This window comes from Populus euphratica, unplaced genomic scaffold, assembly GCF_000495115.2.
Source record: "Populus euphratica unplaced genomic scaffold, PopEup_1.0 scaffold21.1, whole genome shotgun sequence".
NCBI classification, from domain to species: Eukaryota; Viridiplantae; Streptophyta; class Magnoliopsida; order Malpighiales; family Salicaceae; genus Populus; species Populus euphratica.
In genome coordinates, this window is record NW_011499887.1 from 1,451,956 (window position 1) to 1,475,571 (window position 23,616).

At 34.7% G+C, this 23,616-nt stretch overlaps 2 protein-coding genes across 4 annotated transcripts; one reads left to right on the forward strand and one right to left on the reverse strand.

Annotated features, from left to right (window-relative positions):
• Positions 1–5,483: 5,483 nt before the first annotated feature.
• LOC105130590 (myb-like protein X) lies at positions 5,484–14,568 on the reverse strand. Of its 3 annotated transcripts, XM_011033165.1 has the most exons (15): positions 14,189–14,568; positions 11,940–12,143; positions 11,641–11,822; positions 10,854–10,980; positions 10,563–10,760; positions 9,843–9,893; positions 8,815–9,756; positions 8,386–8,739; positions 8,177–8,287; positions 7,740–7,813; positions 7,164–7,215; positions 6,842–6,928; positions 6,733–6,776; positions 6,474–6,551; positions 5,484–6,398 (listed from the first exon to the last, which is right to left on the reverse strand). In XM_011033165.1, exons 1-15 carry the CDS (start codon positions 14,294–14,296, stop codon positions 5,846–5,848), a joined length of 3,165 nt encoding a protein of 1,054 aa, XP_011031467.1. In that variant the 5' UTR covers positions 14,297–14,568; the 3' UTR covers positions 5,484–5,845. The 3 variants fall into 3 exon arrangements, with proteins under 3 accessions (XP_011031467.1, XP_011031466.1, XP_011031465.1); XM_011033164.1 differs by having other exon boundaries at positions 6,474–6,548; positions 8,386–9,756; XM_011033163.1 differs by having other exon boundaries at positions 8,386–9,756.
• A 4,911-nt stretch (positions 14,569–19,479) lies between these two features.
• LOC105130591 (stromal cell-derived factor 2-like protein) lies at positions 19,480–22,446 on the forward strand. The gene is made up of 6 exons (XM_011033166.1): positions 19,480–19,829; positions 20,089–20,229; positions 20,824–20,964; positions 21,464–21,513; positions 21,597–21,726; positions 22,054–22,446. The coding sequence occupies exons 1-6, from the start codon at positions 19,725–19,727 to the stop codon at positions 22,135–22,137; spliced, it is 651 nt and encodes a 216-aa protein (XP_011031468.1). The 5' UTR covers positions 19,480–19,724; the 3' UTR covers positions 22,138–22,446.
• The last annotated feature ends 1,170 nt before the right edge of the window (positions 22,447–23,616 follow it).

Consider the following 23,616-nt stretch of genomic DNA (forward strand, 5'->3'; position numbering starts at 1 on the left):
CCGGGTAAAATAAAAAAAAAAAAAAAAAAACCTTCGATCAGAAGGGTCACTGGGAGATTGAATGATCAGTGCTTAGCCTCATGGATCATAGGACACTGTTGTGAGGTAAAGTCTTTGCAGCCATGTTTTAAGTTATATATATATATAAATAACCGATCAGAACTTGATTGAATCAGGTTAATATAAAATTATTTAAAACATTTAAAATGAAATCTTTTAAATAAAAATAATTGATTCGGTTGAGTTAGTCATCCACCAATTAATCTCTGCTGTTGTTGGAGGTGGGAAATTTGCACAGTGAAAGGATCAGGTGCTCAAAACACTGTGCAAATTGATAAATAAATTAAGCACAGACAGACTGGAAAGAATATGAATTTATGGGGAGCAGTGACCATGCTTCTAAAGCCCCTAATGACCCCTCCACGCATCTAGCCTTTCTTCCCTCATTTAAATAATTGAAAGCTTGCAACTTTAGGATATAGAGGAGGGATCTAAACTAATTCGGAGATGACAGAATCACAACTTGGAAAGCTACAATTATACATAATTGAGTTAAACACACACACACAAACACAGTGTCGTGGTCACGAGATGACATCTTCGGATCTTCAAACCAATTTTATGCGATCACACTAAATTAATTTCTTGAATTTATGAGAATTTCACTTTTTTATTGTATGATTTAAGGTTTATAGTTATGGTAGGAAAAAAGAAAAGTATATCCTAGGTTATTAGATATATAGATCCTTAGATTTCTGAAATTTTCACTTTATATAATGCTATGATGAAAATAATAGCATTACAATTTGAACATGGAAATTCGAATGCTCGTAAATGTTTAAATTTCCGAACTATTTTCAGAATTTTTTTTTTAAAAAAAAATAATGGTATGATGCTGGGAAAATTCAATGATTTAAAAAGTAGTTTACCCATTGCTGGTTGTGTAGCAGACAAGCCTTGTCATTGCTTCTGTGCTATCCCCACACTCCATGTCATTGGGAACCTTTGACTACAAATCTTGATTGGATGGGGATTGCAATCCCATTTGATCACAGGTATCCATTTTTAAATTCTAATAATAACTAGTTTACGCCAAAAATAAAAAAAATTATTTAGTATCGGTAATAATCCTAACCCAACATATCTCTTTTACCTAATGGGTTAAAATTAATTTGCATTTGGGATCGCATGTATCTTATCCTATATGTTCATAACAATGGTGCCTTTACATCTTTCTACATCCTTACTTTTTACACGTTAGCATCAATGATGAGCGTGGTTGGTTTGGATTGAAAATTTTCAACCAAACCAATATTTAAAAAAATATATATAAACAAATCAAATCAATAATAAATTAAAGTCAAATGTTTGGTTTGATTTAATTTTTTATTAAAAAATAGAATTAGTATATGAGTCTTTAAGTTTGATTTTTCTTTTGCAAGCTTTAATGTAATGGATTTTTTCCTTTTTGTTAGTTTTTTTATTTTAAAAAATCAATTTGATTTGGTTTAGTTTGGTTTTCAAATTTAAAATTAGAACCAAACTAAATTTTTTTAATAAAATATTCTACTTGGTTTTTGGTTTGATATCTCATGTCAATTATTTTAGTTTTTTTTTTTTATATTTCTAATTCATTATTTGCTTATTTTTCTTATCCCTAGCTACTACTATTATATATTATCACTTTGAATTTGAGTATTGTATAAATTTTTATAAGCCATTTATTGTATTCTATTAATTATAACAAAGTTTCTAGTAATGAAAAGACAAATGAAGGATCGTATGACTCTCTAATTGAAATAAAGCTGGTATATTTGATTTATTCGAGTCTATAAACCAACTCACAATATATTTTTATTGGTTGGTGGTATTTATAATTTATAATTTGTTACAAGAAATATATATAAAATCAAAGTTTATGTTTTTATTTAAGATCATACACAATCCTACTAATTTGAGTAGGAATATAAATATTTATCTTTGATTATTAATTGATAAGTTGAATCAATTGTAATTCTCTAAGGATTTGAAGTATGATATTTCAAGAAAATTGAATTTTTAGATGAAGATAACTTTGATATGGATTATCAATGATTTTTTTATGTATAATATGGTTTTATAGTCGAAGCATGTATGAAAAATTAACATGTTCATAAGGTATAGAAAATAACAAGGTATTTACCTTAACAAATAATGGTAATTAAAATGTGTTTTTTTTTCCATCAGGAGGTTTTACTAACTGATCACAAGTACAGAAAGAACAAAATAATTTCTTTGTAAGTAGTGTTTAAAGAGATGTTGCAATGCCGGTACACTTAAGTGAAGAATTGTATGATGTGGTCTCATGATACGGAGGCATTATATTTGGTTTTCAATTCAATAAATAGAAATTTTCTGATTTTGGTGTGACCTATAACTGGATTAAACAAAGTATTTTTTGGTAGCTTTCTAACTGGAAAATTTATCTCCTTTATCTTAATCTGGATGTTATGCATGTCAAACTGAAGGTGTATGAAAACATGGTTAACATGGTAATCAATATGAGAGAGAAGACAAGTAACAACATAAAAGCTGTAAGAATATATCTTTGTTCTGTAACCATGAGAATATAAAGTTTGTTTATAATGGGTGATGGGTTGCAAAACTCAATGTTAGCTTTACCTTGAATAAAAATATACAATTACTTGTTTACTACTAGCTTAAAATTCTATGTTTTTCTCATGAATGTATAAATACTTAATATTTTTTTATTTTGTTATTATTTTTATTTGTAGTTATCGATGAAAATGTTTTGTTGTTATTTTTATATAAAAAAATATCAATAAAATATTTTTCATTAATATTTTTATTATTTTCATTGTTATTAAAAATTTTACAATAGTAGTCAAATCATCATATTAGTCACTGAGCATTTCCATTCCCTATAATACCCTTGAAAGCTAGATAAACCGAAGGCTTTAGGTGAAAATCACATGGCTAATTTCAATGATTTTGTCTAAAATTCAAGAATAAAACTAGCTCAATTAAAAATATAAAAAAATTGAAGAATCATCATATCATACAAGAATTCGTGTCATTAACCTATATAAATATATAAATGTTGATCTAATAATATAAGTTACTCCCATCCTGGTATAAAAACATTGTTTCTCATCCTATAAAACACTATATTTTAAAATTTTATCATCCCCACATCTATAGCAAGACCGAAATTTAAAGATACCTCATATAGAATAGCGATTCGTCACAAGTTCGTCACCAACCCACTTATGGCAAGACTCCAAACTAGCTACGAGGGGAGGGGACAATCTCTTAACAGTTTCTTTGACTAATTAGTCATATCTTCACTCGCATCTATGAACCTCATTAATACCGTGGAGATTGCCTGTATATCTCTTAATTTATCAAGAAATATCATATCTCGTTATTAATTACATCCACGCCGACTGTAATTATTGATACTTGGATATTAGTATTAAGTTTACGGTCGTCAAAACGCATTTTTGTCGCCTAACAATGGGCAAACAGGGCTTCATCACCATTAATCCAATTATTGCCAGAGACGCAACCCACTCATTAAAGGAGGAGAAACAATCTCTTAACAAAAGTTTCAAGTGGTTCTTGGTATCTAGCACTCTCTCTAATTAAAGATACATAAATCATCAAACATTTAACTTTTCAGCAACATTTGACTAACAAGGTAATTGAAAATGAAATCATCTAAGAAAATTGTTTTAAAAATTGAAAAGAAATAAAGGGAGAGGGGGAGATGAAAGGGAATTGGAATTTGAGTTTCAACGACTGCCAACAAACAAAATCACTCCGTTAAAGTGTATAGTATTGTGAATTGTGGTAGTTTTTGCCATTATAGTTTCAAAAGATAATTTTTTTTATAAAAAACTATAAATTATAATGTCTTAGGAACCAAATTATAATAAAAGCGTGATGTATACTAATTAACTAAAATAATTTTAAATTTATAACGACAGCAAAACACAAACCCCAACACACAAATATACTTTAATCCAATATACTTTAACCTAAGCAGCAGGGCAAGTTGATGCAAGTTGATGTAGCATGTGGGAATTGGGGCCATCAGTCCCAACAGTTAGAGCTACCACATAAACATTATTGTAAGAAAAATAGTGGACAAGACAAGACACAACTTGATGTCTGAAATCTGAATAGAAACAAGTGGTTGAGAACATAAAAACGCAGGTAAGTGTACGGGACACAGTGGTATGCAATCTGGAGCCCATATTATTGTTAGCTAACCTGGGGTGGTCCCATATAATAATAACACTCTTGTTGGAAGTAGTAAAATGTGGCTACTTTAGAAGAAATGTATGAATTGATCCAATAACATGGTATTTAATGGAAATCGACTAGGACATTGTTGTGGTTCTCGTAAATTCACTATCCTGCTAGTAGCATCGTCGTTCAATCTTGGTTTCAGAGAATAATCCAAGAAAATTTTTATATTATTAAGTTATTGGATTGACTATTTTAAGAAAATATTACTTTATTTTATTTAAAAAACTATTTTATTTTATGAATACCAGAAAATATTAATCAATAGCGTCAGAATTATGAAACTCGGATTGCCGTACTTCCTTCTTCATGTCTCCTCAATGATCAACAAATACGCGTGTCGAATTTAATCCTTCGAATATGAGTTTGGGTTGCAATTTAACCTTGAAAAAAGAAAGAGAAAGAAAGACCCAGAGAGTCTTTGTTTTTATATCATAGCATTTTTTATCATCTAAAAAAATATAAAATCAACGATTTTTCAGATATTTTTAGATAATTTTCTTGTTTTGATATAAAAAATAAAAAATACATTTTAAAATATTTTTAATTAAAAATATAAGCGGGTCCTGTCTGACCTCTACTAATATCTTCAGATGTCAACTTTCAAGCACGTATACAGACAAGCTAGCCCATGCAGTACCGAAAAATTCCACGGTTTGGTCACCTCCCTTTGGAATTGAAAGCTCACCCAAACCAAGAGGTGGGGTCTAACCATCAAGCCTAATCTTAATGCTTGCCCATGTACAGATTTGATTGGCTAGGATTTCTTTCAAATTGCCAGGCACAAAATCAATCCTTTCGGTTAAATAACTAACCAATTTTGCATAAATCCCACTTAAAACTCTTACAAAAACCCAAAAACAATCGAACAGCAAAAGCTGCCACAGGCTTAACCCTAAACAATCTTCGTAGACAAGTACTAGTATTACTACTAATGTTCGCATTTGTTTCCAAAATTAGGTATTTCGAGCATGGATGAGCAGAATCAACCAACTCATGAGTTCTATACGACCACCGCAGCCAAAGCCATTGCCTGTCTCAGCCTCCAATTTCCTTTGGAGAATACTCCTGTTACAGCCTCCTCGAAAATTTTAGGATTCTGGCTGTTTTGGTTTGAGCCTGGTTGCAAACTCTGGCGTCCCCAAAAGTTCCTGTTTGCAACGATGTCCCGATGACGCATCGACTAAATGATCCAATGGTGAATTGAAGATGACATTGTGCATCACAATCCCAATGTCATTACACATTATCTATAAAGGCATATCTATTTTAACAAACTACCTCAATCTATTCTACTGTAGATTCCCAAACAGCCATAGATACCATCTAAAACCAAACTAGACTATCAAACACTAATGTAAGCCAATGACCCAGGAATCATGTCAAGGATGGCAAGATACCAAAACCATGGCTTACTACCGTGTGGATGCAGCTCTAGGACATCAAAGAGAGCGAGCCATCAAGGTCCATGTGTTGGGGACAGGAAACAACTTTGCTTGCATCATGCAGCAGTTGAAGAGAGAAGTCGTCAACTTCAAGTTCTTCGCCGCTTTTTTCCACTCTTCGCTGCCTCACTCCCCTGTCCTTTGGATGAACTTCCCATCTTCACCTTTGCAATTTGCTGCACTTTGTCTGAATCTGTTGAGGTCTCTTCATCATCAATTTCTTTCACCTTTGATGAGCCTGATTTCAACTTACCAGCGCCATTGATGTTAGATTTGCCACCACTTTTTGAGGCTTTACCTTTGGTATTAGAGGAGGAAACCTTTGGGGTATCATGCCTGGACTTGCCAGTCTTCGGGGTTTCTTGCTTGGACTTGGAGGGTTTGGGCGTGCTTGTCTCATCTTCTTTGGACTTGCTAGCCTTGGATGTCACCAAGTAATCATTTTTGGATTTGCTGGCAGTTTCGGAAGCAACATCAGATTTACTTCCACTTTTAGAGGTATGATCCTTGTTTTTGCCATGATCATCTGATTTCTTAACTTTAGAGTCGTCTACAGATTTCCCACCAGTTTTACTGACTTCCTTCGACTTTCCTGATTTTGCTGCAGCACTTTTGGATTTGCTGGATGAAGCTCCACTACCCCTATTAATTTTAATAATATGTTATCAGGAATCCAACAAATGAAACTAGCATACATTCAGAAGGATTATATTGAACCTTTTTGAGGAATCATCCCCCTTTCCTTGCTTAGTTGACTTGTCAGAATTTGTTTTCATTCTCTTCTTCAGGGGCCTGCTTCGTATCATAAAAAATGAAAGCATATCAGTGCAAATCCATTTGAGATCACACAAGACACTGATCTGGGGCCGGACTTCATTACTTCATATCATTGAGGGTTTATTGGGGCAGTCAGCGGAAAACAATCAGAAGTTTAAAAGGTAATGCAATTGTCAATTGAGCATGAAAGAACACATACGTTTCAGAAGAGGTCTCAGGACTTGAGGGATCTGCTGCTTCTTCCTGTCAATTAAATGTATCAGCACAACGTCTAGAAAATCTAGGAGACAACTCAGGTAGTGACTCACCTTGTCTGACTCAGAGTCATCACCAATAAACTCAAATTTTTGCCTTTTGAGAACTAAAATTTCTTCATCGCCATCAGTATATAAAACCTGCATAAATAAAATGGCATTTAATTCACATACAGACAGACAAACTTATTCTTTCAATTAGTCAAAATGCACAGAGACCTCTAGGTATATGCATACAGATCCAGAAGGTTATGAAACAAAAACAATCCTTCCAGAAAAAAGAGAAGATCCAAATAAAAGCAGGAAACCAAATTCAAAGCACATGTTAACATATATAAACAAACCCTAGATCAAGCACCCTGAATTAAGGTCACACCTTGTGCTTCTTCTTAATCGAGTCGAAAGATACAATTTTACCTTCATAAAATCTGCAAAATCACACAAGGAACATAAGAAAATAATACACAAAGAATTTGAATTCATAAACATAATGACAGGACATGGTTATGGAAAATGATGAGTAAAGGAAAATTAGATCTGAAAATAGCAATTTTTTTTTTTTTTTTTTTTTTTTTTTTTTTTTTTTTTTTTTTGTGACAGGGTTTGTGTGTGTTTGGGGTGGGACTTTGACAAGGATTGTGTGTGTTTGGGGTGGGAAAAGGGACGGGGGTGGAAGGAGCCCAAGGAATAGTCCTGAATGGAGAGAATAGCTTGGCGGAACAAATACCCTTGATTAGTATGAACTTCAGCAGAATTATGATAAATGTTATAATATGAAGAAAAACAGCCTGGTTGGAAAGAATGATGAAAGCATTATTTAAAATGATGGGTCTTAAGGATCACACATCTAAGCATACATAAATTGCAGTTCAATAGTAGTATGAATATGAGCTTCAGCAACAGCTTATGAAAAGGTTACTAGAAAAATAAGAAGAGGTGAGTGTGAACTCACTGGCGATCTTTTGGCCACCATACTTTAACCTTTGAACCAATCACATTTTCGTCAAATTCTTTAATATCAGGTGCCTGCCACCACAATCACTTCTAAGAAATAATCTTAAAGCACAAGTCTCCAAGCCAAAGCAATATACACAAAGGTGATTTAGATACAGAAACAACAGGACCCAAAAAAGAAACGCATGTTACACAGCTGATGCGTGTTCTTATCCAAACCATATCAGCTGTCGATCATACATGGTAACACTAGAAAGCAGAACATTAAGGAATAATAAAGCGGACATGCTGTATTTTAAAAATAGCATCACATCAGCACAGTCTATATATGGTTGAGTAAGTCTAACTCTCCTGCCTGATAAGTTACCTATTAAAATAACAGATAAGCATTGATTGTTGTGGATGCATGTGCCTATAGGTAAAAAGAACACGTACTTTTTCATCACCAGCAGCACGCTTCCTCTTGGTGCTAGTCACAGGGGTCTCCTCTAAGTGATGTTCCTCTTTTGCTGTTTTTGCAGCTGACTTGGTTGAATGGGTCTTTTCCTATGTAAATCATGATAAAAGCAACAAACAATTTATTGATTTGTGGATTTAGCAAAGAAACAGCAAAATCACAAGGGTATGAAAAGGAAAGTAAGTACTTTGTCATCATCTTTCATCAAACTTTTGGTTACATGCTTTTCAGAAACTGCTTTTCCATGACTCTGCCGTTTCTTATCCTCAAACTGCTTTAAAGTTGATCCATCATTGTTGTTGCTGCTGCTTCCATCCACTTTTCTAGACGACTGCTTCTGCGATTTTGCCTCCGATTCATCAGTGGTGTTGCTTTCTTTCTTGGATGCATCCACCTTTTTAGATGACTGCTTCAGCAGTTTAGCCTCTGGTTCACCACTGGTGTCGCTTTCCTTCTTGGATGCGTCCACCTTTTTAGATGACTGCTTCCTTGCTTTTGCCTCTGGTTCATTAGTGGTGTTGCTTTCCTTCAATGTGCCCACCTTTTTAGATAATTGCTTCTGCAATTTTGCCTCCAATTCATCAGTGGTGTTGCTGTCTTTCTTGGATGCGTCCACCTTTTTAGATGACTGCTTCGGCAGTTTAGCCTCTGGTTCGCCACTGATGTCACTTTCCTTCTTGGATGCATCCACCTTTTTAGATGACTGCTTCCTTGCTTTTGCCTCTGGTTCATTAGTGGTGTCGCTTTCCTTCAATGTGTCCACCTTTTTAGATGACTGCTTCAGTGGTTTTGCTTCTGGCTCGCCAGTGGTGTCACTTTCCTTCTTGGATGCATCTGTCCTCATTGGTGTCTTATCCTCACTGGAAGTCCCAGCAGATGCCTCTTTTCCAGAGTATTTATGCAGTTTTGCTTCTGAATCACTTGTTCCATCAGATAACTTGTTTGGTACATCATCAGAAGATGGTGCAGAATGTTTGTTCAAGATCTCTTTTTTCTTTGCTCGTCCACCCTTTTTGGAAAAACTTTCATCAGGAAGGTTTTCACTAACAGATGGGGAAGCAACAGGTACAGAATCACCCTCTAATGCCTTAGGTGAGGGAGGCTGACTGCCAGTTTCTTTTACATTCTCAGAAGATATTGCTTCCTCAACAGGTTGATCTTTATGAGGAGAACCAGGAACATCCTCGCTGTGAATTTTATTGCCAGGGAGTTCCTCAGCTGTCTTCTCAGAGTCAACACGAGAACTCTCGGAAGGCTCAGCCAATCTTGTTGGAGACTTCTCACTCTTCTTGCTTGTCTGTTCTGCCTCACTTTCTGTATTTACTACTACCCTTTCAGCATTTGAAAAATCAGGTTCAGCATGACTTGGCAAATCAATGCTTTTCAACTGATCAGTTTTGTTATCATCCTCCTGCTTCTTCATGGAATCTGAATCTGCTAAGGAGTCGTCTTCCTCCATCTGTGTGACACCATTGCTCGCAGCTGACTTTGGACATTTGTCATTTGCAGGTTCGGCTTGTTCAGGAGTTGCCACTTCTGTTGTTTCCTCTTCATTGACCTGGAAAAATACAAAAAAGAAAAAAAGAAAAAAAAAGAGATAAATATAAAATGAAAAGGCAAAACCTAGAAGGGAAAGTGTCATGCCTGAGAAGCAGCAGCATCGGATGATGGCCCAACTGGCTTGCTCTCTTCAACCTGCAGCAAGTCATGGGCATTTTATGAGAAATGGAATTCAGACCACATGAAGAAAAATTGTGCCAGTAAACAACTGCCAGCATCAACCAAAGACCACTGAGTCAGGAATTTTAATGAAATGCAATTCAAAATATACTGCTGACATAACAATCAGAACAAAAATACAGAAACTTCCAAATCAAATATTTGTTGAAGCAACATGCACAAAGTTACATTATGAACCAATTGCGTGAGGGGTACAATTCTGTACTGGCAGAGAACCAGTCCATTCTACTAGAGATCATGATTTTTCAGTAATTGCTATCTTAAATACAAGGCAATACACAAAACAAAAACTTCAAACCAAGCACTTATGATATGACTTCTCATGGCACCAACAGTTAGGGGTTGACTCCAGGTACAACAAAGACTGGGACATCCAATCACAATAATTTCACAAAGAAAGGTTCCTATTATGTGCCAATTCAATCAAGGCATTTTCAGCAATAGAACCAAAAGGGGAAATGTTAGAGAATCTTCATTGATTAAATCATTTGCAGAAAAATGACAGCGATGCCACTTGACATATCAAATACAGTTTAATGATGGCGACACAAAATAAACCATTAAATGAGTCGTTAAATCAGTACCATAACAACCATGTTAGCCTTAGTAGGATGACAAGCTTACCTTATTTTCATCACCAGCATGGACATCATTCTGCTCAACAGAACCAGATATTTCTTGGCATATTGAACAAACAATGTCACTGTATTCATCTAAAGATACGCCCAAAGACTTCACAGTCTGTATAAGGTAAGGTTTAACCTTCGCAGCACAGCTTTCAAGTACTTCCTCACCCAACCTCCGAGCAACAGGTAGAACTTCCTGCAAAATAGTAAAAGCAGCAAATTCATTCACAGAAACCAAATGGAAGTAATTAGAATACTTATAGCCATCAAAATGATAGAAATAGTTCACCTCATCCCCCTTTTTCACACTAGCTAGTAGAAGTGACAGTAATTCCACAGAAATATCTTCACTTTCTTCTAAGACAAGGGACATGATGGTCTCCATTGATGAAAAGACATCTTCTGGGTGATAATCCCTGAAAAACAAAATAAATGAGAAAAAAAAGACCAAAAAATTATAACACCCACTATTCAACATGTTGTCATTTCACAGAATTATGTAACCTTACAAAGCACACCAGAAATGCTCTTTTGGAATTACATGTAAAGGAAAGCATCAAGCTCAATTAAGTAGCAGTGTAGGTTTTCTTGTGCAGATAATACTGTCATTGCACAGGTTTGAGCCCATTACACATTCCATAAAACAGCCAAGAACCATGCTGGGTTAAAGTTCATCACAAAATCTAACATTAACATTACCATATCATACATTTTGGAGATTTGAATAATCAAAGAATTAACTCAAGACCAATGACGCTCCCTGTATTTCAAAAGCAAGAACAAAAGTCAACCTGATATTGATGCCAAATGCCAACCCATTTCAATGCCATCTCTATATATGCTAAGTCACCCAAAGCTCATGGCCAAACCCACAACGATCATGCATGCAAGACACAAGACAATCAAAAAAAAGGGAAAAATATAATTGCACATTATTATCCTTGCTAACAATATAATCTTCAGTGTAATTTTCAGAGCCCATAGCAAAAGCAAGCAACCAAACCGCAAAAAAGATGAAAGGAAGCCACCAAAAAACAAGAGAGGGTAACCTTCCCAAAGAAGATATTCCTCCATACCTTATAGTCTTGAAGAAGAGCTGGAACATCTCAATTATCAGTGCATCACATTCAAGATCCAGCATCACCACACATGACCTAACCTTCGCAACAGTTTCAAGAATTGAGGCCCTCTTGACATATGACTGGCTAGATTTGTCATCTAGGTTTTCAAACGACGATACAATCAGCTGAAATACCTCCTACATGCCAATGAAATTGAAGAAAATAAAAATCAGAAACCATGTGGTCAAAGATAAGGTAACAATATAACTCAAGCTCTAAAGCTAATAAAAATTGAAGATGTCAAAACTGCAGACCTTCATTCGATCATCATCATAAGGTGCATCTGGTGCGGTTATTCTTGTTATCTCACTAATGCATGAGGCAACAGCAACTTTCACGTCAATGTTAGAATGCCTGAACAATTGATCGGTGACAAGAGCATTCTGTGAAGGAGAAAGTGCATCTTGCATTGATTTTAAAGGCGACTGCTCCACCTTTGACAAACAATTTTCAACTTGCTACAGTTACCCACAAGGAAAGAAGAATGATATCAGCAAGCAAATAGCTTAAGTTGTTTAAATCTCATCATAAAATTAAATGTAGGAAATTTAGATTTTGTTCATCAGCATATCAAAGCAAAATCAAGAGGCTCATAACACCTCTATTTTCATTACAAGTAATTCATCGTATTATAGAAAGGTCAAATAATCTCAAACTGATTCTTCCTATTCCAATCCACAAACATAATGGCATTTGGACACCATGCAGTGGAATGCTAAGAGTGTAACAGACAACAAGACATGAAGATACATGTATGTCAATGATAAATACAGGTGGTTATCTACATGCTTCATAACAGAGGTGATAAGAGCATTTGGACACCATGCAGTGGAATGCTATGAGTGTAACAGACAACAAGACATGAAGACACATGTATGCCAATGATAAATATGGGTGGTTATCTACATGCTTCATACCAGAGGTGATAAAAGAAAAGAAAACTTCTATACAAACACAGCAAGACGAAAGAAAACATTCTGCATATGGACACAAAACTTTTGTGAACCACTGTTTCAAAGGTGGGAATGCTTGAAGAATGCACTAGAGGCTCAAAATCCATGCCTGAATTTTATATCATGAGATTCATATTGGTGGGGTGGCCACAGACAAAGTGTACTTAATGCAACAACAAGGATATTGGAAAGAAAAAATTTTCCCGAAGAAAAACTTGTCAAGGATACTGCCCCTTGAAAAACCTTGGGCAGAAAGTAATTCACTGAAACTTTATCAAAGCTTCACAAAGTTACATCAGAAGAGTTAAAAGAGAGTTGCCAAATTAATTATGAGAGAGATGAAAAGGAAAGATATAACATCCCTCCTATCGTTCTGTACAGAAAAAGGCAAGCATTAACAAAAAGAATTTATGTAAATCGACTTTTATGCTTATTTGGAAGGATGACGCTATTCACAGCTTCACAAACCCTAATTTACTTAACCTGACGATCACAGTTTCGCACATCATTATCACAGAGCTAAAAATGCTGTGCAAACAGGAATACAGGCATGTGGATGCCCTCACCCGAATTGGAAAATCAGCAAATCCAACAGCTATAATCTCCATTTTTGGAAGGAGAAAAATTAATTGAAATCCGACTTGATCCCAATTGAAATCCTACTTGATCCCACCAATTATTCTCTATAAAAACTTTCCACCAACTCAACTGGGCGATATGGTATTCGATCTTTTAGGTGTTCTTCTCTTTCTCAATCTCTGGCTTCAATTAATTTGATTATCAATAAATGAATCATAAATATATTCCAGTTCAGCGGTTATATAGTAAAATTTTCTCACCGCGCAACCATCCTACCATTAACTATTTATAGTAGCACTTTCTACATAGCACAATCACAAAAACAGAAGGTATGAATTAATTAGACCTTTCCGACAAATCTCCCAACCTTAATACTGATGTCATTGCTATAAATGCAAAATTCAAAATAATCCCAAGCTAGAAACTCAGAATCTAGCACTTACACATACCCAAAAACAGACGAACTACCATATAACCTAATTACACAATCCCCAATGGCCTCAAACTCAAACACCAATATTGACCTTTTTTAAAAAAAAAACCCACACGCACACAGACACAATTCAAAATTGCGAGCGAACGCACCCACGAAACACATGCTATACCATACACAACACCTATAAAATCAAACCTTTTTTCCACTTTCAAACTTCAAAACCCACCCTCACAACCTTGTCTCGATCACTCACTACAAAAATTCCTACCCCGTCAAAAAACCACTAAACTCTCACTCAATTCCACTCTCTAGCTTCCACAAATTCCCATAAACACACACAAATACACGAAGTATCCACACATGCATTTACAAAAAACAAAAAACACATTCCTAAAGAAACAGAATCTTCAAACATCAATAGCACATTACAGAAAAATCAAAATCTAAGCCATGCATTAACAAACAAAATAAAAAACCAAGCCATGCATTAATTTACATTATCCAACAGTAATCAAAATAAAAATTTAGGGCTTACGTCAAGAAGAGAGAGCAACTCATCAACAGAAGGAGGAGGGTTAAGAAGCTTGTTTCCAGCTTCCAGTAACTGCTGTTCAAGCTCTTTATCACTACTATTCGACGCCATTATTACTAATCTCTTTCTCTAATAAATAAACACTTAAATTGAATCAAATTTAAAAATTAAATACAAACAGATCTTTCGAAATCTACAGCTCTAATTACTTCAATCTCGCACCATTGAAACCCTAGAAAGAGATGAGGATTCAGAAATCAGATTTGGATTCTCTTGTTTTTGAAACAGTGTGTGATTCCGGGGAGAAATTAGGGTTTTTTAGAGCGAGAGGGAGAAAGTTTCGATTTTTTTAGAGAGAGGGAGAGAGGGATTTTTAATTTATTTTGGGGTCAGGGATAATTTATGTAAATGGAGAAGCATCGGATTTTTTGTGTGCTCGTGAATTTTAATTTATTTTGCCCTTTCAAATCCGTCCTCATCTGTGGGGACCACCACGTACATGGCTTGTAGTTTTTTTGTTTTTACTTTTTCTTCATGCAAAAAAGAAAAAAACTTTTTGGTAATTTCCTTTCTTTTTGCTGGGAGATTAAAATAAGAAAAATCATATAAGTTTTCATGTGTGGTGTTTCAATTTTTATATTTTTAAATTTATTCTTAAAAGATAGTTTATAATGCTTTGATGCTTATCTGAATTTATCTGGTATTTGTTTGAAATTCAATAAATGTATAAAAATTCATGCAAAATCCAAATTAATGATTTTTTTCATGGATTTTAGTAATAATCAAACCAAATAATTTTAATTTGATAATCCAAAATTAATGAATGATGTGATTAGCTTACACTTGAAAACAATTGCTCCATGCTCGAAGGATTTACCACTTTATATTTTATTTTATTTTATTTGTAAGAAACAAATTGCACATTGAAAATAAAAGTAGGATGAGTATTAAAAATAAATTGTGTTATTAATTGTAATCTTAAAAAATAGAAAAAAATGGTGACCTTGAAAAAGGAAAAAACATACATCATTAACAAAATTAATAGTCAAAAATAGATATATTATGTGAACTAGTTGGATGGATTATGATGATAGGGATATCAAACATTTAAAGCAGTAATTTAAAAAATTATCCTTTAATGGAATCCAAGAAATGCAGAGAATATTGTCAGTTACATGCAGCACAATTGAACCCAGAATTTAATGTTTAATTACGTGTGATCTGTAAAATATATTATTTAACTTTTTTTGGCAGCTTTTATTTACATCTATGCCCCTGCAGCCGAGACTTTGTCGACAGCCTTTGTAGCATGACAAGCAAGTAATAGAAACCTTTTCGGGCTTACATGTCAATTGCCCATGATGTTTCTATTTGCGGCCATAATGATAAAGAATTTCTTCAAAATTTTGTGGCATGTATCCATCCTAAGCATGAAGAATTCGAAGCTGCTGGGAAATATAATGTCAATTATTTTTTGAAAAGATTTAATTTTTTATTAAAAATAATTTTTTAAAATATTTTAAATTATCTTAATGTACTTATTTTCAATTAATTTTTAAAAAATAAAAAAATATTTTAATATATTTTATCATGAAACATACTTTAAAAAAATATTAATTTGATTAACGCTATAATAATGATATGATATCAAGTTATGAATTTAATAAATTAATATGAGTGGATTTAAAATTTATATTGTTTTAAGATTTTTTCAGAAAAAATAAAACAAAAACATGGAGGGGCAGTTAATTCTCCAAGATCATAATTTGCTGACTTATTTTACAGTTAATTATCAGGAAAAAAAAATTATCTCTCTATAACTGGACAAAAGATGGCTCAAGTAACGGCAGTTTATTTATCCCATGGCCCCGGACTTGAATTGCTGACAGGTTTCATCAGTAGCCAAAATCAGTTTCAATTTTTGGAATTCCCTCGAATTTGTCCTCAATCTATTAACCAACTCTTAGTTTGGTCCTCAAGCTATTTTTTCTCACTGCATTGGAATTTAATGGAGCCTTTTTTAAAAAAACAAATATAGCAGAAAATGCCAAATTCTCTTTTACTAAAATATAATTTTTCCTCGTAATTAATTTAATAGAAATGCAAGAGCCAGCAAACAATCTCTCGAAACAGGAGGACAGGAGGTTCGGCGAGGGCTGTACCAATTCTTCACACATGCAATCCATTGAAGGTTCTCTCGTACTCTCGTGCGAGTTCACTTGAAAAATCTGTAATGTGAAATCTTGTTCAAATTAAAGTTTAAATTGTATTGAAATAATTATTAACTTGACAAAACCTATCAATTCTACTGGTTATTTTTAGTTGTTAGATTAACCAATTCAGGCAAATCAACATAAAAACAGCACTTAGAGAGTCATCATGCTCGTAAATCGTAAACGGTGGTTTCTGCCATGGATTTGATAATTTGCTCCGATTGCGAACTCTTTCTTGTGGTTCAAGTTACCGCGAGTAGATAATCAAGCTTCGGTCGATTCAAGCATGCGCTCAGTGTATTTTGGGCAGTGGACTGGCATGTGAAAACTAGAACGAGTGGGCAAATGATCAATCCTCCTCAAATATTGAAAATGGAAAGAAGATTCACCGGGCATGGAAAATGATCGAGCCGCCGTGCTGGAGCGAAACTGATCTGCACTGTTCCTGTCTCGACTGCATCACGTATCAGAATCGCTATGCACTGCAGTAAGTACACAGCAGCTCGATGTCTTTCATGCACACGATCTGATGAAAGAGGAAATGGAGAGTCGGGAGAACTCTAATCTGATAAATTATAAATATCAATATATAATTCTTAACTTGCTGATCTGATGAAAGATAATATATAAAATTATTTAAAAAATTAACTTACACCAAATAAAATTATAAAACTTGATTAAAAAATTCTAAAAATAACTAAAATTTTTGAAATATCTTTCAAGTCTAATTTATGCATGATTTTATTCAGCATTACGAGTGAATCTTATAAAATGTTAAAGAATCATATAAAATTATTATTATTAAAATTTTATTTAATAATTTAAATTTTTAGGTTGAGATGATTTTTTTATATAGTATTAAATATTTATTGATAAAATAATTATGAATTCAAATCTTATTATCCTATTTTATTTTTTGAGATCTCACCAATTTAGATTTTTAAATTAGAATAATTCTCTTATATAAAAAAACATGACCTATAAAACATGATGTAAAATTTCAACTGACATTATATTAAAAATCATGTAATTTTTTTTTTCAAAAAAAAAACATGCTCGTTTGAGAATGATAGTAGAAAAAATGAATGAGAAAAGGCTGGCAGTAATGTTATTTATACCTAAAGGCCAAAATTGCTGCATTGCCATGGTGGATTCCTTCTTTGATAGAGTTTGTTATGATGAGTGTTGAAACTGCACCAAAAGCTGCTCCAATTGTCACCATATCGAGCCGGATGATGCTATCCAACAACAATGGTCACATAAGGTGTCCTCACTCTTGTGCTCTTTAATTACAGAACGTTGCTCCTTTTACTTGGCATCCATGGCCAATCCTTAAATAAAGTAAACTTCGGGATATCATGTATAGCTAACGAGGAAGTCACCAGCCGCTGAACCCTTTCCATTAACACAGCTAATTAATAAGACCCTTGTGAAAACCAGCCAAGTGAAAGGAATGAACCATGCGAAGGACAAGCTACAGCACCCTGCTAGAAATTATTTGACCTGCAAAAGCTGTTATGTGAGCATATATACATGTACTTTCAAGTGGAATAACACTTCTTATTCAACTTATATGCAAGGGGAGACAGAATTTGGGGATCATCAGAGGTTAGATTTCTACCTGGATTGGAGGTTTAAGCAAAAGGGAGTTTCCAGTAAGTGGTGCAAGAGCAATCTCTACACAGCAAGGGTGACAGGATAGTTGAATTGTGGGATAGCCTGCAGTGGAATCTGCATGCCACTGTCAATCCAAGTAAGGCCAGAGCCGAGTGCGGAGTGTGTATAAAATTGGCGTTGGGTAAGGTATTCAGTGGGTGAAATGATAGATCCGATGATTATGAATGCCATAAAAAACCTATCCTGAATGGTTCTTATCTAGGTTTTCATAATAAATTCACAAATTTCTCGCATTCGATCTTTTTTTGTTTTCTTTACATCAATAATTACCGTTTGCCTTTCACTGGAGACTTGGAGCTACTTTGACTTTTGGTTTTTTCTTTGGTTACAAGATTGACCTACTCTATCCAGCTCGGTAGAGGGGAGGAAGGGAGGGACATGCTCTTTCTCTTAGAGCAGGTAGAGAAAGTCACTGATTTGATATAAAAAAGTCCAAAAACCATGGGTTTGGCTTTTCATGCGCTTTGGATGCACCCAAGTGCTGTGTCACTGAGAGACATGCATCAGTTCTTACTGTGCTTGTCTTTGATGGGTTTCTCTTTTAGTTCATGGTTTTTGCTTGAGTGGTTGGTGGTGGTGGTGGTGACCGGTGGGCATTGCCTTTCCACCGATTTACCTAGGCTCTGTCAGCAGCTTCACAAACCAATAAAGAATACCAGAGCAAAGAGAAGGTAAAGAAGGAATCACAAACCAATAAAGAATACCAGAGCAAGGAGAAGGTAAGGAAGGAAAGAATAAAGATAGAGCAGCCTTTAAACTTACATATTTACTAATTCAATTAAACATTTCTCGCTTTATTTAAACGCGACAATTACTCTGCGGTGACTGGAAATACCCAAGTTTAAGGACATTGATTTAATATACCGTTTCATTTTACCGAAAAAATTTAATTTTTTAACTTTAAATTAGTATTTTTAAATTGTTAAAAATATTTTTTAAAAAATAAAAAATATTATTTTATTATATTTCCAAATAAAATACATTTTAAAAAATAATCATTATCACATTTTTTTTTAATATTTCCCAGTCTTGTATCTTACAAAATACATATTTTTTATAAGTTATATTACACAATTATAAACAGATATTTTTTAAATAACATAAAAATATGTCATTTTATTAAAATACTTGAAACTTTAACTTGTATTATTTTTTGTATTATTTTGTTTTTTTAAGCTAATATTTTATACTTGAAACTTTAACTTGTATTATTTTGTTAAAATTTTTAAATTTTTAAGCTAATATTTTTTTTTAAATCCAAATTTAAGTAAAGTTCCAACTTCTAAGTCAACGGCCAGTTCCACCCAATACCAGCTCTCCACATCACCCATACTCCACCTGTCATCTTCCCATTGGCTCAACCCGTGTCACTAAACGTAGTTAACTCCCCTCCCCCTCCTTCTCCTCCTTCCTGTCTCTGCATCTCATCCCCGTATCCATGAAAAAAAAAACCTAAATAAAAAAGAAATATCTAAATCTGATTAATCACCGTGGCTTCCTCTGGCCAGCAATCCCTCTCGAGAAGAAAACCCTCTTCATCTTCTTCATCATCACAATCACGATCACAGCCGACTGCAACTAGAATCGTGTACAGAGAAACGCTAATCCCTTTCTGGCAACAAAACTGGTTCATTGCTCTACTCTTCGTCATGGCTCTTGCTTTCTTCGCTCTCTCTATCTTCCTCTTCCTCAATCTTGATCTTGACGGCGCTTCCTTCTCCCCTGCCTCCGCAGCCTCTGATTCCGGTCCCGAGGTCAGATTAGTTATTTTGCTTCTTTTTAATTTTGAGAAAATTTCAAATGAGTCCCTAATTGAGAAAATAGATGAGCTGAGAGAGAGACTAATTTGAGCTTAATTTTGAGGAATAATGTTTAATGGGTTCATATTTAGATCAAGAACTAAGAGTTTTATGAAACCTTTTGGTACCCAATTCGGGAAATTAAATTTTTTAGGAACTGAAATTAAGGTTTCGAATAAAGTTGGGGTCCTAATGAATTTTTGGTTTGTTTTAGATTACTTATGGGAGTGTTGTTAAGCTGATGCACGAGAGGACGAAGTATCGACTGCATTCACATGATGTGCCATATGGGTCTGGAAGTGGGCAGCAATCTGTTACTGGGTTTCCGAATGTTGATGATGCTAATAGCTATTGGGTATGTAACTCTATATGTCTCTATGTTTTTGGACTCTTTGTTTTGTTTTGTGTGTTTTAATTTTCTTTTACATGGCTACTATGGTATGGGCTATGAGTTTTTTTTAACGTTTTTGTATTTGGAAGTAATTAGTGATTGAAAGTAGTTCAAAATGTATAGTTTTGTATCTGAATCTTGCATCTTTAGCTTTCTTGAATAGTTGTTTGGATTTGTGTAAGCTTTTAGTTCTATAAAAATAGTTTTCTGCTACTCATGAGGTTATGATATTAATACTGAGAAATTTGGTTCGTGCTGGTGAAACTTGTGCTTGCTTAATGGCATTTTCATTGTGGCAATTTTCGGACAGTGAAAAGAATCTCATACAACATTTATTAGCGAATACAAAGACACGGTTGGCCTTTAATTTTCAAGTAACATCTTTGATTTTTTACCGAATAAAAAGGGTAGTTTTGTTATTTTACCAAAAAACGATTGTAGAATGGCTTTTTGGCTTGGAGATGGCAAAACCCATTTTTTATTTTGGTTGGTAAACCGTGGATGGATGATTGGATGTTCTGTTGTTGTATTTGATGAGATGGAAGTTCTGTTTTGTAGATTGTTAGGGCTCAGCCAGGGACAAATACTAAACAAGGTGACTCCATTAAAACTGGGACAGTTATCCGTTTGCAACACATGAAGACTAGGAAGTGGCTGCACAGTCATTTGCATGCATCCCCAATCTCTGGCAACCTAGAGGTTAGTATGAGTTTAACTGTTCTGCATCTGTTTCTATTGCCTTTCATGGACTGTTGAATCTGAATAGCCAAACTTATATATAATAATGGCATTGGATATTATGGTTCATTATGCACATATCTACTAAATGAAAGTATGGAAATGATTTGATATCAGAGATTAGTTGATTGGGGAGGCCCCTGTTTTATGGGAAAAGCATGGAAATGTTTTGATATTAGAGATTAGTTGATTGTGGAGGCCCCTGTTTTATGGGGAATATCACTGCCTTTTCAGATGAAAGATTTCATTGGCCTGAACACTGACATTGACTTTCAGTTTCTGTCCTGAGGAGAAAAACGCATTGAATATTCCGTAGTTAAATGGCTTAATGAAGAAGTATTGATGTTAATCACTGTGTGGTGTAATAGTAAATTGACTTCAGTGACCTTAAATAACTTAATGGGCTGTTAAAGATGTATATTGTATGAATGACACAATCCACTCACTTTGCTTGGTGTAGGTTAGTTGCTTTGGGGGAGAGAATGAATCTGATACTGGAGATTACTGGAGGTGAACCTATATAACATTCTTTCAAGTTTTTCTTATGCCTTGAGCTTCTTCGTCTGGAAACTCATGCTACCTTCCTTTTCCAGGCTTATGATTGAAGGGAGTGGAAAGACATGGAAGCAAGACCAAAGGATTCGTCTTCACCATGTTGACACCAATGGCTACTTGCATAGTCATGACAAGAGATACCAACGAATTGCTGGGGGGCAGCAGGAGGTAATAAAAAGCATTGCACATGGCACTAGTAACATTTTTGAATCTTGTCTTTAGAGACTTTAAGTTTGCACCTAGCTGTTATTTTTTTTCCCGTACAACAGCCCTGGAACCATACGTGTCTGGTTAACTTGACTGACCTAAAATCCTAACGGGCTTCTTGGGGTGGTGACTAATTTATCTATGAAAAAGGAGAAATAAACTTTGCCAGATACTCATAGTGGTGTTTTGTTTTTCAGCAGCAGAGGACATTTTACAGAGATCATGCTGCTTTTTAAAGTTTTAGTACTTCATTCTTATGTATACTTCCTGATCTATGTGCTAATATAGGTGTGCGGTGTCCGAGAAAAGCGTGCTGACAATGTTTGGCTGGCAGCAGAAGGCGTATACCTCCCTGTTACCGAAAGCAAGTAAACATGATTGTGGATTGGCTTTGCAAAAACAACAACCTGGGTCTTGATATCATTGGTGGCTGGTGCCTGTTCTTACATTAGCTGTAGATGTTCCATTAAATGAGGAAATATACGACACCAAAAACTGATTAAATATGCTTTGCATGAAAGCATGAAGCCTTTTGTATCTGAAGAAACACTAATTTAGCTTCTTCTTTTTTAATTTGTTTCTGAATACACAAGCAATTTAAATGCCTTTGAAATTTACAGATTAAGGAGGTAATGCTAAATTAGAAGAAATGCAATTTACGATTTAGTAGAGCTTGAGGTACATTTCCAAAGATCTTAATTTGCGCGTGCCGTCTGCACTGATTCAAGCTTGTCTGGGAAGTAAAAATGCCCAATACAGTGATGCCCCTATCCCACATATGGATACATGGGATCTGCTTGAACCCTTTGTGAATGGGCAGGAGTGCATGTTTACACGAAGCAAATCGGCTATTACCTGTTGATGGACCGATCACTACACCATTTCACCTTGTGAAGCTAGAGCATTTTGCCTGGTGAAAATCTTTGCATCTTGCATGCTTTTTTGAGTTTTAATGTTTTAAAGATTGGTGTTGAAGTTAGACCCTTGTCAATCCATGAGCATAAGATTCTTTCTTCTTCTTTTCCCGTTATCCAAGAATTTATGGTACTTTCGCCGGGCATGCCATGCTGTAATGGTGACATGTATATATATATATATATATATATATATAGGAGTTTGATATTGCCATGTTCTTGGCTATTATTACCCTTACATTATATTTCAAAAAAGACCATGAGGTAAAAAGAAGAATTACCCCAATTTGTTCTTACTCTTAGATATTTTTATCTAAATTAATTAACACACACCCGGACGAGACTCAACCTAACCTCATTTATCAAGGAAAAAACCCATAAAAGAATAAAAATTTAATGTCACATTACAAGTTTTTTTTTAATAAATTAGGTGGTTTAAGTCGTGCAGATATTAGATCGAGCTTGTTTGAATTGGAAAATTAGAGAAGTTTGGGAGATTGAATAAGAAAGGCTTTAAAAATAAGATTGAAAAAAAAGATTTTTTAATTAAAAATATTTTTTAAAAGTGAAACAAGTATTTAAATGTGTGTGTGTGTGTGTAGAAGGTTAAATGCCTGTCGGTGTCGGACAGGAGCACTGACACAGAATGCTCTGCTGTGGGACGGTGATGCAACCACCCTTGAAACGCAGACCGTGGCCTGAAAGCAACCACCATCTCTCTCCTTGATCTAAGCATTTCTAGGCCCACCAAATCGGACGGTTTGATCAGCAAATTGACAGATCACATGTATTTCACCAGGATGAGCGGGAAGGGTCCCTCTATGGGGTACGTTCTCTGCAAGGACAGTCGTCCTTTCTCACTTGATAGTCTTGATTTATGATCTCCAGCTAAAGTGATGGACATTCTTGCATTATAATTTTTGGAGATGTGATTTTA